The sequence below is a fragment of the Camelus ferus genome, chromosome 33, assembly GCF_009834535.1.
Source record: "Camelus ferus isolate YT-003-E chromosome 33, BCGSAC_Cfer_1.0, whole genome shotgun sequence".
Classification (NCBI taxonomy): domain Eukaryota; kingdom Metazoa; phylum Chordata; class Mammalia; order Artiodactyla; family Camelidae; genus Camelus; species Camelus ferus.
Window position 1 is genome coordinate 17889994 of NC_045728.1, and position 19466 is coordinate 17909459.

At 37.2% G+C, this 19466-nt stretch overlaps 1 protein-coding gene across 3 annotated transcripts in view; it reads right to left on the bottom strand.

The window, feature by feature from the left end:
• The window catches only part of FDX1 (ferredoxin 1), an 82665-nt gene that overhangs the window by 50034 nt on the left and 13165 nt on the right, over nt 1-19466 (bottom strand). For 2 of the 3 annotated variants that reach the window (XM_032472425.1, XM_032472426.1), the window contains exons 3-4: nt 9163-9292; nt 4269-4395 (exon numbers count right to left, since the gene is read on the bottom strand). In XM_032472425.1, the coding sequence (XP_032328316.1) occupies nt 4269-4395; nt 9163-9292 (257 nt within the window). Of the gene's footprint in view, nt 1-2672; nt 4396-9162; nt 9293-19466 lie in introns of those variants that run through there. The other variant, XM_032472424.1, reaches the window with a different exon arrangement.

A 19466-nucleotide genomic window follows, 5' to 3' on the forward strand; every position in this document is an offset into this window, starting at 1 on the left:
TTTATAACTATGAATGGAGTATAACCTTTAAAATTTTGAATTACTGTACTGTACATCTATAAATTACATAATATTGTACACCAATTATACTTCAATAAAACATTAAAAAAATAAAAACATAAGTTGAACACAATCCTTTTAAATATAGTGAAGATTATCTGATCTCCCAAGGAAACACCCCTCTGTATCCTGACTCCTGTTAAGGTGGAGCTGTACAGCACAGGGAACTATGTTCGGTACCTTGTGATAACCTTTAATGGAAAAAAAGTATGAAAACGAATCTATGTGTGTATATGCATCACTGGGACATTGTGCTGAACACCAGAGACTGACACACTGTAACTGACTGCACTTCAGTTAAAAATAAAAGCCGGAGTCGGGATGCAGGCACAGAATACAGGCCTGTCTTGAGCTCACTAATCTCATCAGGAACAGGTGACTGCTACTGCTCTTTTGCCAAAGAGCAAAATGCTAGAAGCATATTCCTTATCAGACCAAGTTTTGATTAATTCAACAATGTATTTTACGCCTACTGTGGGCTGACTACTACAATAGAAACTGCAGTTACAAAGGTGAACACAACCCAGTCCTTCCTCCTAAAAGCTTAATCTATCAGGAGAAAAATGCAGTTAAGTGCCACACGCAGGAGCTGCTGTGAAGGACAGTCTGAGAGGCAGGCCAGGACAAAGATGAGGGAGCAACAAAGACTGTGCCTGTCAAGCCGGGGATTTAACGGCTTCAGCAGTGGCTGGCAGGCAACGGGAGCCAGAGAGGCACAGTGGCTCTGCTTAATTATATAAATCACTACCAAATCAAGCCTAAAAGTTACATGACAAACAACACATCGAGATACTAAGATAAGCAAATGGAAGTCAAAAGGAAAGAGGAATAAGACATTGATTAGGCGATTTATTACTAACAGTTTTTGCAGAAGGAGTGCCTCTCACTGTAGAGATCTTTCCCATAAATTTCTCTTAAGTTGCTTCTGGTCGATTTAAATTATCTTTCAACGTCCTGTTTCTGTTCTATTATTGCCACATTTATTTGTGTCTGCAAGTGATCATGCCTTCCTCCTGCCAGCTTGTTTTCTAATTTATCAGTTGCTAGAAACTTTTAAATAGACAATAATCTGATAAAATTAACCTGGTATCATGTGACATGTTGACATACTAAAGGAGTCCTGTTGTTGCTTAACCAAGATCATGCTTCTGTTCTTAAATATTTCTCAAATAGGAAACAGAGTTCATATGTAATGTTGTGATGTCCTTGAATGGTTTATACTTTAAGACTAAAGTTTCAGACTATTTTTAGAAATGTACATACAATTATTTCTATTTTTTACTTATAGAATGATGTTAGCCTATAAATATGAAAGCCATCTAAGAAATTGTGATCTAAAATGTGATTTACCACAAAATTTCAGGTAGTCGTAAAAAGGAAGAAAAAGAAAAGATGCAAAAACACATGATGAACTAAGTTTCCCTTAGAAAACATTTTTCCAAGTGAAATGTAATTGTTCTAATAAATGCTGAATGACCATTATAAAAACCACATGGATCACCATATATTTAAATAGTTACTTTTAAAAGATCTTGAAAATTTTTAGAATGGTTCATTGTAAAAGTGAATTCAGCAGTTCTGAATTACTTACATAATTACAGGTTGGTTTCACCTGTGAAGACCAAATACGATATTACATATCAGCACATAACCAAAGATTATTTAGAGCACTATGCCAAGGGGAGATGCCTTTCTTGGTGGCAGAATGACAGAGAAATGTAAACTGAAATTACACAGCATTGAGAGGAAGCCTGCCTCTCTTCCCTCTAATTGAAATCAACTATCAAGAAGAAAACTGTTCAGAGTTACGGAATAAAACAAATGAACCATCATAATAAAGACATGAGAATCTTTCAAAGCACAAGAGTAAAATCTAGTCCTTCTTAAAAAGTTTAGAACACTGTTAGTTAAAAGGCCAATTTTCACAGGCAATAACGTGCCAGTAAGTTAATCTGAAAATAATGGTTACTGTGATGGCTTTAAAACATGTCTGCAAATTCTTTGACATCTCTCCCTTCAAATGATGAGCCAGACCAGTGTCTCAGTTCTAATGAAAAAAAAAACAAACAAACAAAACAAACCAAAAAACCAGGCAGAAGTGACACTGTGTGACTTAAATGACAAGGTCATTAAAAAGACACAGCTTCTGCCTGGCATGCTGACATGCTGTCTCTCTCAGGGCACTGGCTTCTCAGAACCCAACCCTATGCTGTGAGGAAGCCCAGGACACCCGAAGGGCCATATGTGGGTGTTTCAGTCAACAGCCACTGCTGGACCCTCAGCTGACGCCAGCATCAATTTACCAGACACATGAGGGAATCCCAAGTCTTCAGATTATGCCAGCACCTGGCCTTTTAAGTCTTCTAGCTCAGACCAGAGGCATCGTGAAGCAGAGATGAGCATCCCTGCTCTGCACTCTGAGTTCCTGACCCACAGAAACTGAGACAATGAAACATTGTTTCAAGCCACTAAGTTTGGGGGTAATGTGTTTTGCAGCAAGAGATAACTAATGCTGTTATCTCGAATACACACTCACTGAATATGAAAGGATTTTTTTCAAACTGAAAAAATAACATTTATATAAATCAATTATAGGATGTATCATTAATTAATAAGTTTTGTAGGTTTTATTTAAGTAATACAATTAAATTTCATTAATATGAAGCTCTCTCTTAAAATCTGACATAATTAGACTAAATTTCAGAGGGCTTGGGCTGAATGTCATCATTTAAGTGCTCTGGAAAGGAGAATTTAGGAAATCCACGCAAGAATACAAGGGGATATGGAGTCTAATTAAGAGAACACATTGTTTTGAAGTGCTTTAAAAGTAGACTGCGCTCCACATGGAAAGCACTCGATAGTTATTGAGTGTCAGACGAACATCAGACGACGCCCTGAGTTCTTCCTTCATCACTTTTACATGATAATTAGTTTAATAAAAGTATCCTACTTGGCATTTAGTTCAGTTGAAGCATACATGTATTTTATCTTTTCCTAATAAAAGGTGAGCTCCTAATCTTGTTCATCTCTGTATCCTCAATGGACATGACAAAATATTGTAGGTCAAATACCATCCTTGACAAATATTTGTGTAAACATTCAAGCTGCACAGGTGCACCTGAGGCTAACGAGCGCCTTATAATTCACTTTTTACTAATTAGCTCTGCCCTTCCCCACCAATAGTCCAAACTACTTGATATTTTATTACACTTCCAAGAGCATACTTTGTACCCCTTTATTATCACTGAACAGTTTATTCACAGTGAAGATAAAGTACAAAGGTTTGCCGTGCTCATGGATCCGCGGCGCTCCAGCCCTCCCCCAACCCTGGGCCCTGCCCCGCTGTGCTCACCGCACACTGTGGCTCTGTCCTTGCCAAGGGGACAGCACCCCAGGCTGTGCAGTGCAGCAGCTCAGGACAGAGAAAACCTAAGCTGTAAGATGTCCCTTCGGTTACAGGCAGAGATTTATAAATCAGTATTATTTCTAAAAGGTTACAAAGACAGACCATTCTGATTGGGATAAAAAAAAATACACCTCAGTTTTAGTTTACTCCTCCAGTTGGGGCCAGAAGTAAACCAAATTTCTTTGACAGTGCTCTATCACCTGTGTTCAGCCTTGGACTTTTCACTGAATCAAAATTTTAAATATTTATTTATAAGGTCTTAACCGTCTCTGAAATTATGTAGCTTACTGAATGATTAAACTGTCCATACACAGTCACAGTTAAGTACTGCTATAAGGAGGGTATTCCTAATTTCTCCAGTTTCAATTTGAACACGTAACTTGCAGTAACAAGATACGGCTCTAGAACAGGTCTTCTAATTTGTTGTGTGGCCCTAGACAGACGGTTTCAGATCTCTGCCTCCACCACATTTAATAGAGATAATAAAATTTTTTTAACCTATGTTATAAGTAAATAGGTATAAGATTTATGTGAAAACATTTGCTAACACTGCTGACCAAACACAGGTAAAATATGTAAGGTTTTATCATATTAACTACTTTCTAATATTTGATTTGCTTTTATAATTTATTCAAAATAAAGACCGCTTACTTTCAGAACTACAAAATCCAACAGTTACCCACAGTGAATTAAAGCAGTACATCTAGTCATAATAATAAACTCATTCACCCATGTTCTCACTTAATTACATTAAGAAATAATAATTATAAAAATAGGTAAAATTTTGTGAAAATAGTCCTACTTATTCTAGCGTGGAGGAGTTCTTGCCCATATCAATGGACTCTCTGGCATCGGCCACGGCCTCCGGCACTCTAACAGTCATGTTGTCCATGGACTTTGTCAAACAGATCTGGCAGCCCAACCGGGATCTTCATAAAAAAGGGAGGAGATAGGATTTAGTGTTAAGTATATATTATTCACAAAACAATGAAGTTAGTAGGACATTTTCTTACCCCTAAGCAATTAGGGATTTATTTACCTTTTATATTTCCATTTAGTCGAAAAAGACATACCTAACCCTTTCATCTAGAGGGTAACAGAACATAACTGTGAAAAATGAAAAGTGAGATGTGCCAAAGCTTCATTTTAATCTTTAGTTTCTATCACCTACTAATGGTTTTATCAGAACTTCTGCTCTTTGATGACAGGACCAACAGGCAATGAAATAATGAGAAGGCAAGACACAGTGGAGAGAGAACTGAGGTTTTAGCAACACCTAGAGAATGGTCAATTCCCAGATAATTAAAACCACACAGACTATAAAGGAAAGTTAGACTTTCTAAAGCCTTTAAAATAAGAAACGTGGAATAAACATACAGACATAAGTCCATCAATTACCAGATGCATTTATTTTTCCAACGTTTTTGGCATCTCTGAAAATAAATGCATCTTAGAATGACTGCCACTGTGAGGTGGCAGTCACATCAGAGCTGCAAGCTTGGCTACAATATTTATATAGGTGTCCCTTCAGCTGAGTTATAGGAAGTATGTTAACACTACAAGTGTTGAATTTCATTACCAGTCAAAATAAGTCCGAGAAGATTACAAAACAAAAATTAAGAGTGCAGAAACACAGCATAAATTTGGTATTAGGAAAGCAAATAACTCATTGTAAAAATAAATATAATTTCATTTTCTTTTCTTTTTTTCAGAATTATGACTAATTTTATTTATATTTTCTTCTTTTAACAGTGATGTACAAATCTATGTCTTAATAGCTCTAAATATAAATAGCTCTTCCAATATGCATAAAATTTTAAGTGATAACTGCACCATATTTTAATCAGCAGTGCTTTTTCTGAGTGGCACGTAAAAATACTGTATTAATATTATAATCAAATTGCTTTAAATTTGATGGACTGTGATCTGCAGGTCTCAGTTTCATCAACATATTCTTCAAGCACTTACTGAGCATTCAAAGGCACAGTACCACACATCAGTGCCTAGGCAAAGAACAGCAACTCATTCCAATCCTTACTGAACACCTCTTACACGCTGGGCACCGGGAATGCTACAAGGAGGCAGCATGGGGGCCAGAGGCAAACAGACCAGGGGTCCAGAACTCAGCACTGAACATGGTGTGTTCCCAGGCAACTTTCTCAAGCCTGTCAAACATCCGTTTCCTAATCTCGTCCCAAGGGTGGATAACAAGCGGGTTCCTCACAGGCCTGCGGCGAGGATCAGTCGCTAACATCAGTACTAAGGAGTGAACTTTCAGTCAAATAGAAGAGCTGAGACATATTTGCAGATAATTAATGTGTGAGATTGTGACAAATGGCAGAGAGAGGAAGCTAGAAGGGCTGAGGAGGAAGCACTTACTCTGGCCAGGGGAAACAGAGTTTAGAAAGGGCTTTGAAGGACAGGTAGGATTTAACATTTAATAAAAGACAAGGGAGAAAGGCATCTGAGGCAAAGGTAGCAGGGATCCAAGGCACACGTGAGGCAGCACGGGTGTGCAGCCGGGTGCTGTGCAGGCCGGACGAGGACAGGAGCGTGACGCGCTGGGAAGGCGGCCCGGCCGCGACAGCTCTGAACGCAGAGAAGGGGTCCCGGTTCTAACTGGTGAGCGACGAGGGGCTGCGGGGAGGTTTCTGAGTGAGGGGAATACTGACTGCTGACAGAAAACACCCTCTTCCTCCAGTAATTCCTATTCGTTGAACCAGAAACAGCCTTGACAACACTCAATTATGCATTAAGCTCTGTCTGCAAGAGGGAAAACGAGGCAAGCCAGTTCAGATGAATTCATTAGGGCTGTGGTGAGCCCTAGGGCATGTCCTGGAGTTCACACAAAGGCAATGCTAGTCTTCAGGGGACTTCTGATTTAGTAAGGGAAGTGGGCTGGAAACAGCTAGCAATGACACAGGGCAGACTAGTCAGGGTAGTAACCGAGGAACCACAAGTGTGTGGGGACACAGGGAGGTGGGGCACTGGGAGTCCTTGCTGGTTTTGTGACCCAGATGAGGCAGTGGTGCCGTGGCTGTTTCACGGCCCGCCTTCCGCATGGAAGGCCTCCAGCCTGAAGATCTACAGGTGTAGAAAGGGTCTCACATCTTGAGGGGACAGCAAGTCTTCCTTGATTTCACTACTAGTTCACAAAATCTCACACCTGTGCAAACCCTGAAGACATTTTCTCCAGTCACCACTGCCGCACATACCTGACGGAAGAAATACACTAGGTGTTGTGTTAACTTTACTTCTAAGGTTTGGTTTTCAATGCAGAGAAGCAGCTTAAAACAGTGAAAAAAAAAAAAAAAAAAGGGCTTTGGGATCCAGTGTAACAATTCAAACCAAGGCTCTGTCATTTTCCAGCTGTGTGGCCTTGAGTGAGTCTCTGAGAACTGTCTTGTTCTATAAAATGGTGATAACACTGCCTAACCCTGCATGTTAGAAGTCAACTTTGTTAAGTTCCTAGGCACATAGCAAGTACCCAGCATTTAAACTGATACTATAGTTGGAAGGCCAACTACAGCCATTTAGTAAATGCTTTCTTCACCAGGCACTATTCAAGGAGCTTCACGTGTATTTATTCACTGACTCGACACAACCACCCTAGGAAGTAGGTGCTATTAGTATCCTTATTTCACAGATGTGAAAACTGAGGCCTCTGTGAAGATTACCCATGGAAACTCTGATGGCAGGAAGCAATGACAGCCATCAAAAGTAGACTCACAGATAGTTCCTGAATCTATTAACCATTCACTCCAAAAAGAGCTGGTGACACCCTCTGTAAGTCAGACACTGGAGATACTATGAGGAAATATGACATAGCCCTTGCCCTAATGGGAAAAGGAGACAAGTAACCAGCACGGTAAGTGCCAGATGAGCCCGCGTATCATCAGGCCACCAACAGTCAAGGTTAAGGACACCCTACAGCAAATATTAAAAGGATGCTCTTCTATCTCAAAAATTAAAAGACACTTAATACACAGCACATAATTTTAAAATAAACCTATGAACAAGATTATAATGTATAGCACAGGGAAATATATACAAGATCTTGTGGTAGCTCACAGCGAAAAAAAATGTGACAATGAATATACATATGTTCATGTATAACTGAAAAATTGTGCTCTGCACTGGAATTTGACACAACATTGTAAAATGACTATAACTCAATAAAAAAAGTTTAAAACTTTAAAAAATTAAATAAATAGATAAAATAAAATAAACCTATGAACTAAAGACTGAGTTTTCTTGTTTCTTTCTCTGGAAGTATAAGGTACCCTAGAAATAGAAGTTTACATGCAGTTACTATTTTTGAACAAAATTATGTCCACTCCCAAGTATGTCAGTGTTTTCTAAATCCTACCTGTGAAAAGCATCATACTCTTTCTGCACAAAGCATTTCTATTAAAATTGTCTCTCCTTAAGAACACCAGCTATAAAACACCATAAAAGCTATTTCCTGCTTTCCACTGTCTCATTCTAAGATTCTGAATTTTATTATCAAAATTCTTGGCTAGTCTACATTTACAATAGGTCTTTTCTATCTTCTCACATTCAAGTATCTTTCCTAAATGTATCTCTCCCTTCCTTCTCATTTTTCTTTCTTTCCACTTAGAATATTATCTGTTACATGCATCTAAAAATTTCATCTGAATAAAAGGGCAAACAGTTAGCTGTGATTTACCCCTTCCATTAAGAGAGAAACAATTCTCAGAACCAAATTAACACAACCATTGAGTGTATTCTGTGCATAATCATTTAGAGAAAAAGGAAGTGTTGATAGAGAATGTGACACCTGAAGATGTAAGGGGAGACAGGCAGATGACAGACACAATAAATACCAAGGATCTTACAACTTTTGTGACGCTTAGATGAGATAGTTTATGTTCAGGTTCTAACAAAATTGTGGTCCCATAATACACATGAAATAAAGCTATTATTATTACTAGTATTTTTAATTTAAAAAATTATTTTTCATTAAGGTCATCAAATTACAGTTAAACACCAAAGATAACCTTAATTAAGTAAGCTCGAATTATCTTATCCCTTGAGACAGTAAATCAACTAGCTATCTTCCCTAACGCCAACCAAAGGACTAGATAAGTTTTAAAAAAAATAAGTTATCACTTGATACCACTTGCTACTATCAATCTTACCACTTTTAAGACTACCTATTAATTAATAAGAATAACCTCTGATTAATTTACTCTAACGTACATGCAGAAATAGAGCTATTCATTCTAACATAAGTACTATTACCTGTTTGTTTTTGAAAATTCTGTTCTTCCAAGTAGGTAAAACTTTCCATTATAATTCCTTTCAATTATCAAATCTGTCTTCCAAGAATACCATAAAAAACATTCAATTTAAACCTAACTCATTAAACTGTGATAAATATTGATTCTTGGGATAAAAATAGACTAAAGTAGATTATTAGGATCTAAAACTTATACTTCTACTACTTTCAATTAATTTTTTTCAACTTTTGTTAAAAGGAAAGTTGCATACGAGTTAAACTGTAGAATACATAGAGAAATGTCACATATTTGATATTTAAAACTTGTAACTACTATCCATCCACACTGGGATAACACTATTATCCACATGGTCCTGGTCACAGATAGACCTGAACTCAGACAACTTTTATCCTCCCAGATTATTATTACGGCAAAGTGGCCCTAAAATCTTACCTGTCTGTTAGTCCATATGCCAGATCAAGCATGTCATTCTCCTCATCACTGATTGCTTCTAACTTCTCAAATATGTGCTGTTCAAAGATGAGGTGACAGGTCGAGCAAGCTAAGGTTCCCTCACACGCACCTGCAAAAGCGAAACACTAAGCACATTCCCCTCCACAGCGGACACAATGCAAGGCCGGTTTCAATTACGTTACATAATTTCTAAATTTAAAAGTCAACATTAGCATACATAAATGACAGAACTCTTTCTGAATAATAATGAGAATTAAGGACACACACACACACACACACACACACACACATACACACAGTTTGAAATCACTTTAAATATTATTGTAAAAAGATTGTGGGCTAGGTGCTGTGAGGGGAGACACAAAAATAATAAAGCCTACTATCAAAGAGCTTACAAGTTAATAAACTGAGACATGCATACACATAAAAATGAATGCATTTAAAACATATACAGTAATAATTTATACAGCAGCTATGCTAGTTACTTATCTTCTCCTGGAGAACTCAATACGATCTATGAAGCCTCATGATATATAAGAGGAATTAGAAAGCAACCAAACATCTAAATAAAGTTAAATATTTCTTCTCAACCTCTCCTTGTAATCAGGACAGAATCAAATAAGTCACTTTAAGAGTCACACTGGTTTAAAATAAAGAGAGAAGAATATTTCTCCTGCTCCACATTTCTAAATGTCATCAGTTCAGAGTAACAATCTCAAATAAACAATCTAACCCACCAGCTAAAAGAGCTAGAAAAAGAAGAGCAAAAAGTCCAAAAGTCAAAAGAAGAAAAGAAATAATAAAGATCAGGGAGGAAATAAATAATATAGAGATTAAAAAAAAAATAGAAAAATTAATCAGACCAAATGCTGGTTTTTTGAAAGAGTACATAAAATCAACAAACCTCTGGCCAAACTTACGAAGAATAAAAAAGAGCACAAATAAGCAAAATAAGAAAGGAAAATGGAGAAATTACAACAAATAACATTGAAATACAGAATATCATACGAGAATATTATGAAAAACTATATGGAACCAAAATGGATAACCTAGAGGAGATGGGCAAGTTTCTGGAAACATACAGTCCACCAAGACTGAACCAAGAAGAAACTGACCACTTGAACAAACCGATCACTAGAAATGAAATCGAATTAGCAATAAAAAACCTCCCTACAAATAAAAGTCCAGGACCAGATGGCTTCACCAGGTAATTCTACCAAACATACAAAGAATAATTGTCCTTCTCAAACTCTTCCAGAAGATTGAAAAGGAGGGAATACTCCCAAATTCATTCTATGAAGCCACCATCACCCTGATACCAAAACCAGGTAAAGACACCACCAAAAAAGAGAATTACAGACCAACATCACTGATGAACACAGATGCAAAAATCCTTACCAAAATATTAGCAAATGAATCCAACAGCACATAAAAAAGATTATACATCATGATCAAGTAGGGTTCATCCCAGGGACACAAGGGTGCTTCAACATAAGCGAATCAATTAATGTAATGTATCACATCAACAAGAGAAAGGGCAAAAACCACATGATCATCTCAATAGATGCAGAAAAAGCATTTGATAAAATTCAACACCCATTTATGATAAAAACTCTCACCAAAGTGGGTACAGAGGGACCATATCTCAACATAATAAAAGCTATATATGATAAACCTACAGCCAGCATAGTACTCAATGGTGAAAAACTCAAAAGCTTCCCACTAAAATCTGGGACAAGACAAGGATGCCCACTATCACCACTCCTATTCAACAGTCTTGTAAGTCCTAGCCACAGCAATCAGGCAAGAGAGAGAAATAAAAGGGATCCAAACTGGAAAAGAAGAGGTAAAAGTGTCACTATATGCAGATGACATATTTTTATATATATATACATATATATAGAAAACCCTAAAAGGTGTCCACACAAAAACTACTAGAAATAATCCAAGAATTCAGCAAGGTAGCAGGTTACAAGATTAACGTTCAAAAATCAGTTGCATTTCTTTACACTAATGATGAATTAACAGAAAAAGAAAGTAAAGAAACAATCCCCTTTAAAATAGCACCCAAAGTAATAAAATACCTAGGAATAAATCTAACCAAGGAGGTGAAAGACTTATACACAGAGAACTATAAAACTGATGAAGGAAATTAAAGAAGACTTTAAAAAATGGAAAGATATCCCATGCTCCTGGATTGGAAAAATCAATATTGTTAAAATGGTCATACTGCCCAAGGCAATCTACAGATTTAATGCAATCCCTATCAAATTACCCAGGACATATTTCACAAAATTAGAACAAATCATAATAAAATTTATATGGAACCACAAAAGACCTAGAATTGCCGAAACATTACTGAAGAAAAAGAAAGAGGCTGGAGGAATAACTCTCCCAGACTTCAGACAATACTATAGAGCTACAGTAATCAAAACAGCATGGTATTGGTACAAAAACAGACATATGGACCAATGGAACAGAATAGAGAGCCCAGAAATGAACCCACAAACTTCTGGTCAACTAATCTTCGACAAAGGAGGCAAGAATATACAACGGAATAAAGACAGTCTCTTCAGCAAATGGTGTTGGGAAAACTGGACAGCAGCGTATAAATCAATGAAGCTAGAACACTCCCTTACATCACACACAAAAATAAACTCAAAATGGATCAAAGACTTAAACATAAGATAAGATACAACAAACCTCCTAGAAGAAAATATAGGCAAAACATTATCTAACATACATCTCAAAAATGTTCTTCTAGAACAGTCTATACCCAAGCAATAGAAATAAAAGAAAGAATAAACAAATGGAAACTAATGAAACTTACAAGCTTCTGCACAGCAAAGGAAACCGTAAGTAAAACAAAAAGACAACCTACGGAATGGGAGAAGATTTTTGCAAATGAAATCGATAAAGGCTTGATCTCTAGAAAATATAAGCAGCTCATACAACTTAATAAGAAAGAAACAAACAACCCAATCCAAAAATGGGCAAAAGACCTAAACAAGCAATTCTCCAAGGAAGGCATACAAATGATCAATGGGCACATGAAAAAATGCTCAGTATCATTAATTATCAAAGAAATGCAAATCAAAACTACAATGAGGTATCATCTCACACCAGTCAGAATGGCCATCATTCAAAAGTCCACAAATGACAAATGCTGGAGAGGCTGTGGAGAAAAGGGAACCCTCCTACACTGCTGGTGGGAATGCAGCTTGGTGCAGCCACTGTGAAAAACAGTATGGAGATTCCTCAGAAGACTAGGAATAGACTTACCATATGAACCAGGAATCCCACTCCTGGGCATATATCCAGAAGGAAACTTACTTCAAAATGACACCTGCACACCAGTGTTCATAGCAGCACTATTTACAATAGCCAAGACATGGAAACAGCTTAAATGTCCATCAACAGAAGACTGGATAAAGAAGAAGTGGTATATTTATACAATGGAATACTATTCAGCCACAAAAACCGACAACATAACGCCAATTGCAGCAACATGGATGTTCCTGGAGAATGTCATTCTAAGTGAAGTAAGCCAGAAAGAGAAAGAAAAATACCATATGAGATCAGTCATATGTGAAATCTGAAAAAAAAAAAAAAAGTACAAATACAAAACAGAAACAGACTCATAGACACAGAATACAAACTTGTGGTTGCCAAGGGGGCAGAGGGTAGGAAAGGACAGACTGTGATTTCAAAATGTAGAATAGATAAACAAGATTATACTGTATAGCACAGGGAACTATATACAAGATCTTATGGTAGCTCACAGCGAAAAAAAATTTGACAATGAATATGTATACGTTCATGTATAACTGAAAAATTGTGCTCTACACTGGAATTTGACACAACATTATAAAATGACCAGAACTCAATAAAAAAAATGTTAAAAAACAAAACAAAACAAAAAAATTTAAAAAAAATAAAAGTCATCAGTTGAACCATTAACTTATTGAGCGCATGTCACATGCTGGGTACTGTGAAGAGGGAACTGAAAAGTCATCTAGTCCAACCAAACTACACCTTACTCTGTTCTGCAACACCCCTTCCCAGAGGTTAAGTTCACGTGCAGCTTCTACTGAGTTCAAGTCTGTTCCTCTGTAACAGTCTACCTACTCTATCCCATGGAGTCAAATCCTTTTTTTCTTTCCAGCTTTTTAGAGGTATGACTGACATATAAAATTGTAAGATATTTAAAGCACCCTTCATGATGATTTGATACTTTTCTAATTAACACATGTAACATGCATACATTTATGTATGTATGTATGTATGTAGGTATGTAGGTATTTTTGGTGAGAACATTTACATTCCATTCTCTTAGCAATACAGTGCTATCAACTATAGTCCCCATGATTTACATTAGACCCTCAGACCTTAATCATCTTATAGCTGAAATTCTGTGCCCTTTTACAACCCTCCCTATTGCCCCAACCTCCCTAATCCGCCAGCAACCACTCTCTACTCTGTTTCTATGAGTTTGACTGTTTATTTAGTGAGTCTTTCTAAACAATAAATTTGTATATATTTGAGAATGTTCTTCCTTCTCCAGGCTGGGCATACCTCTTTAATAACACAGTTCTAAATCCCTTCCCTCAGTCTGGTTGAGCTTTTCTTAAAATATGGCATCCAGAAGAAAATCTGACACAACAGAATCATCCAGAATCATGTTCTGATTATATTCTATCAAAAGAAGTTATTCTGGTTTGTTTTTTAATAATTTTTAAAGCCATTATACAATTGTAGAGATGAGAGAGTCCTAGGAATAACTTCAGTTTGATTTAGATTCTCTTGGTCAATAAATACCACTTAAAATATGTAACAGAACTACAGTCAATATTGACAATAACCTTCTTAATTTCCCTCTGAATGAATTTATCATTTTAACAAGAGTTGCTCTTTCTTAAACATTTATTATTTGTATTTTACTATTCTAAAAAGATTAAGAAAGAAAAAAGAAGCTTCCTTATACATTCATTTTTATTAAGTCTCATTCAAATCAGTAACAGGATGAACGAGTGGGACCACAGAGTGACATACAGGGGTCATAAGCACGGACTCTGGAGCAAGGTTTCCTGCTTCAATCCCAGCTCTACCCTTTACCTATGGCACCTCCTTTGGGCTACTTTACCCTCCATGCCTCAGTTTCTTCAACAGTAACTAGACAACCTCATATGATAGTTGCAAGAACTACCTACCAGGGTGTACTTAACAAACTTACTTATGACTGTGACTGGTAGATAGTAAGCACTATTTAAGTGTTGGTAATTATTATTATCTGGGAGGTATAATAAAACTTCAGAGTAATTCAACTTTTTTTAAACATGAGAGTAAGAATTAAACCTAAGAGAGGGGAGGGTATAGCTCAGTGGTAGAGCACATACCTAGCATGCACAAGGTCCTGGGTTCAATCCCCAGTACCTCCATTAAAAAGTAAAAATAAATAAGCCTAATTACCTCCCCCAAAAAATAAATATAAAAAATAAAAGTTAATTTAAAAAATAAAAAATAATTTTTTAAAAAGAATTAAACCTAAGAAGTTAAAAGAATATACTAAGGTCATACAACTAGTTAGAGATGAGTCGTGACCTCAGCTAAGTTTCCCGACGTTGAAGACAACTAATTTCTGCCACTCAATAGTCTTAAGTCACCTTACTTGAATATTAAGTATATAAACATATAATGCATATATGGTACATTTACATAATATAGAAATATATACCCGTACCAACTAGTTATTTGAACAAGCAGCTTACTTTTCTATTTTTGTGTAAATTTGAAGCATTTCACACAAAAAGGTAAATGGATATATCTTACTTAAAAGGAAGTGGGCTTCCTCTGCTTTAAAAAAAGATAGATCAATAGATCAACTGGTCGATAGACAGATAAATAGATAGGCAGATAGACAGACAGACAGACAGATAGACAGACAGTTTGAAAATCCCTGCAGCAGAAGGAGAGCTGGTGTAGTGCAACCCTGAGACCAGGCATTGGGGCTCAGATGGATCCACCACACTGGCTGCCGCGTCCAGGGCCTGTTTTCTTCTCATCTGCACAGTGAGAGCAGAGGTTGAGACAGATGCTCCCTGTGGGCCTATTGGCCCTAATATTTTATGATTCCACAAAGAAGCATTAGAGTTCTTAATGGATTTGTTCACCAGTATTCAGTAAATACGTCCTAACCTTGTTCTCTATTTTTATCTCATCAATACCCAATCCAGACACACTCAAGACTAAAACGGCAAATCCCTCTGGAGGTCCTGTGGGACAATATTCAGGAAATCCAGCTTCTTTTGTCTTAAAATGTAAGTAAAACCTCCTTATAAAATATTCCAGCAATCTTCCCAATTTAAAAAGCTTATACTTTCCTTCGGATTTTTGTTATTGAAAGAACACATCCTACGAACTACAGGCCATGTGTAACAGAAGAAGCAAGAAAAACAAAACTCAGTCCAGGGCAGCATGAGGCTCCTGGGAGCCACAGAGGCAGAAAGTGGATCAGGCATGGAGGGTCTCTCCTCAGGAGCCTGAAGCTGTCCTAAAACCATATTCCCTGTTTCCTGACACACTGGGCAGGTAACTCACACACCCACTGTGGGTGGGTTGGCAGAGACGACACTGGCGGGAGGTTATGAGCACCGTCACACTACCCCTCCTCGCCCAGATCCAGCCCCTGGAGAGACAGTGGGCGCTGCTGAAGTTACAGGCAGCTGCTAAAGAACTGAGTAGGAAGGTGACATGGCAGGCTTATTCTGGATGGATCTTGCTGGTGGCCTTGTGTAAAGGATGGATTTGAGATGAACAAGACAGAAGCAATAAGCCATGAGATTTCACCAACGGGGAGGGGAAAAGAGGGGAAAAGGATACGAAGCTGAGAGCCAAGGAGAGACCCCCTCCTCCTAGGAAAGGAGTCAAAATACAAATGTCCTGAATGGCAGAGCGAGAACCAGAAAAGAGCGATGTCAGAAAAGCCCCGGGAAGAAGAGATGGGTGCGATATGGCCTCAATCGTCTTGGAGTGAAGAGAAAAGTTCACATGCCAATAAAGCCCTCCAGAAAATTCAGGACATCCCTTTTTGTACCACCTGGTCAGTCTAAATGAAGAGTTAGCATCAGTGTTCCAGTCCCTCACGTGCTTACACTCTCTCTTCCCTGGGAAATTTCAATTCTTTTAACCTCCCTTACAGGCTTTATTGTCAGTCTCTAATACTTTCCATTCCTCCTCCCAGGAACCTTGCCAACTGTTTCCACATCTTGCTTAAGTTGCCAAGCTCAGAGCTGAAGAGAGCATCCTAATAAACATTTGACAAATGTTGAATATGTACAGAAAATTAACTTTTGGTTCCTACATGCAAATTCCTCCTATACATTCTAGTCTCATATTTATTCTTTACATAAATGCACCACAACCACGATCCCTTGTTTTTTAACAGTTCCTTTCAAACTTTTTCTGCCACAGGTTGTCAACAGGTATGCTTTTCTTATTCTTTGTACTATGAAGAAACTCACATATAATAGAGACTTACAGACTCAGAATAACATCAACTCAGCCTGTATAAGAGGGCTATCACTGAACCACAGAAGCATATGGTCATACTGTGGTACAAGTATCATTACAGAAAAAAGTCTGCAGCAAAGATTTACAAGATCCTATGGGGAGCACTTGCAAAAAGAAACAATCATGCAAAACTCCAAAATAAGAAGACAATCTGATCAATTTGGGGAGGTTGTTGTTTTGTTTTGTTTTGCATTGTTTTACGTTTAAACTGTATGGTCTATACAAAAGAGAAGAATTTTAGAACATAGTGAAGACATGTCTCTGGAAAAGTATTTAGGAGGAAAAAAGATTTTAAAAGAGTCTAAAACTGAAAAAGAAAGCTTTAAGAAAAAGTGACTCCTTTTCTGTTTTTTCCTCTCCTCTCATGATTTCATGATGGCTATTTCCTCCAACTTATTAGTTTCCTGGTCTTGTAGTTAGAGGAAGCCCCCAATTATAAAGCATCTATCTGACTTTGGTCCTTTTGATATACAAGTCTATGAATCCTAACACATGTGCAGGTCTGCATAACCACCACCACAATCAGGATACTGAACAGGTTCATCACTCAAAACAAATTTCCCTGTGCCTGCCCTGCCTCTGGAGTCACACCCTACAGTGCATGTGGGGTGTGTGTGTGGGCAGCAGGGTGGCCCAGGAGTTAAGGAGTTCTTGATCTGGTACCAGAAGGGAGAAGCTGCAATGCATTTTCCATAGAAATCAGGCTATAAATGGTGATTAAGTTTTGAAGAAATAGATTCTGTGGTTGAGCTGAAAATTTAGCCACCAAGTATTCCTTGGTGAAACAAATTCCAAATGACAAGTGGCTGACCAGAAAATGGATTTGGTGAACAAAACCTATCCCCAAAATGAGGAGTGTTTGCTGGTCTTTAGGCTTATCACATACACAGCGACACAACACAAGCAGGGGGAGGCAACTTAAAAAAAGGAAAAAGGACACAAAAGCAACAACAATACAGGACCTTTGATCCAAAACTGATAGCTAATCAAAATATGGGTACACTGATATAATAGCAGATTATATCTGCTAGTAGGAGATGGGGATTGAAAATGCAGAAGTTATATGACTTATGCTTATACACAGCCCCAAAGCAACACTGACCACTAACAGCTTTCAGTGTTTTTATAAGTGGTTGGTTATGAAAGAGTAAATGAATGGGGCAAATGTGTATACATGTATACATATGTGTATCTGTGTATATGTGCACATACACACAGGAATGCACTCTCAAAGATTTTAAAAATTGTTGAAATCTCTTAATTCAGGAGTTATTTTCTCAATGAGACAAAATGTAAAGTAGGAAGATGGGTTCCTATAGCTCATAAATCTATAAACATATTTTTGTTGTAACATATACTTAGGTAGGACAAACATTTGAAGTTAAAACTTTTGACATTATTATTACCTTTATTTGTAGTTATAAGATTATTTACCTGTCAAATAATCAAAAATATGCCAAACCTGAGCACAGATGACAACCTGACCGACCTGGGGAAACATTACAGCCACACTGATACTAGCCCCCAGTGCCAGCATTTCCCCCTTCATCCTTGCCTAGTTACACAATTGCACGAACTTACAGGTACGTACAGTTTAGTGCTGCCCTAATTTTGCTGGCATTCTGACTAATAATTCAGTGTTCTTTCTCCTAAATTAATAGTAATACAACTTATGACAGGTTTTTGGCTTTCTTTGTAGCATTGTCACATTTAACGTCTCTTCCAAAATTACTCAGTTTCAGATGTATTTTTCAGCATTAGCACTTAATGAATGCTTGGCTGAAACTGTTATAGGCTTTTAAAATGATATTAAATTATAACCACAGTTTAAAATACCTGCACTACAGTCAACAAATCACATAGACATCAGACGTCTCTAAACAGCACGGCTCACACGATACTGACAAAGGCTGACAGGTATTTGTTTACAATTGTGAAAGGTAATGAAACGAATATAAAATTTATAATTCACACAGCCTGCCACCTTGAAATTATGGGATTCTTGATAAGTTTTGGTTTTACTGTACTTCTGATTTTGCTAGATTAAGAACCTTAATCCTGTTAATCTGCAAGATTTCAAATTTGTATACTTTAAAATTACATTAAGAATAAGGAAGGCAAGGTTACTGGCTTATTTCAAGGTTGATGAAAAAAACTCTTCTGGACTGAGGTATTTTTTCATAAGCAAGACTAATACTAAGCTTTTGCACAAATGCTTAGAAAGTATTAATTAATTAATTTCCAGAGAAAGTAAGCCTTCTGCAGACTATTGCTCCTTTCTTGCCACATAATTTGAGAGTTTTCCATCAGGAAGAAACTGTTCCATGCGTGTGCACGCATGCACATGCGTGTAACTTATACTAAGATAATCTGTAGGTCTATAATGATGCTTACAAGACAGACTGCCTAACCCCTTTCCCAAACAAAACTCCAGACCACAGCTGTGTGGGAATATTATATATTAAAAATAAGAAACTACATACAAATATAAAAGGTAATTTTCTAGAGTAAAGCTTGATCCAGCAGAGTGAGATATTCATTGTATTAGTAGGGAGTCAATAAACATGACAGGAATAAATAGAGATTTTACGAACCATTATCAGGATCACCCAACATAAGTAACTGCCCTCAGAACAACCACATGAAGAGAATAGGTAGTGTTTAGGGAAAAAAACAAAGTAAGCCTGAGATGTTAGGTAAACTGGATTAGAGAG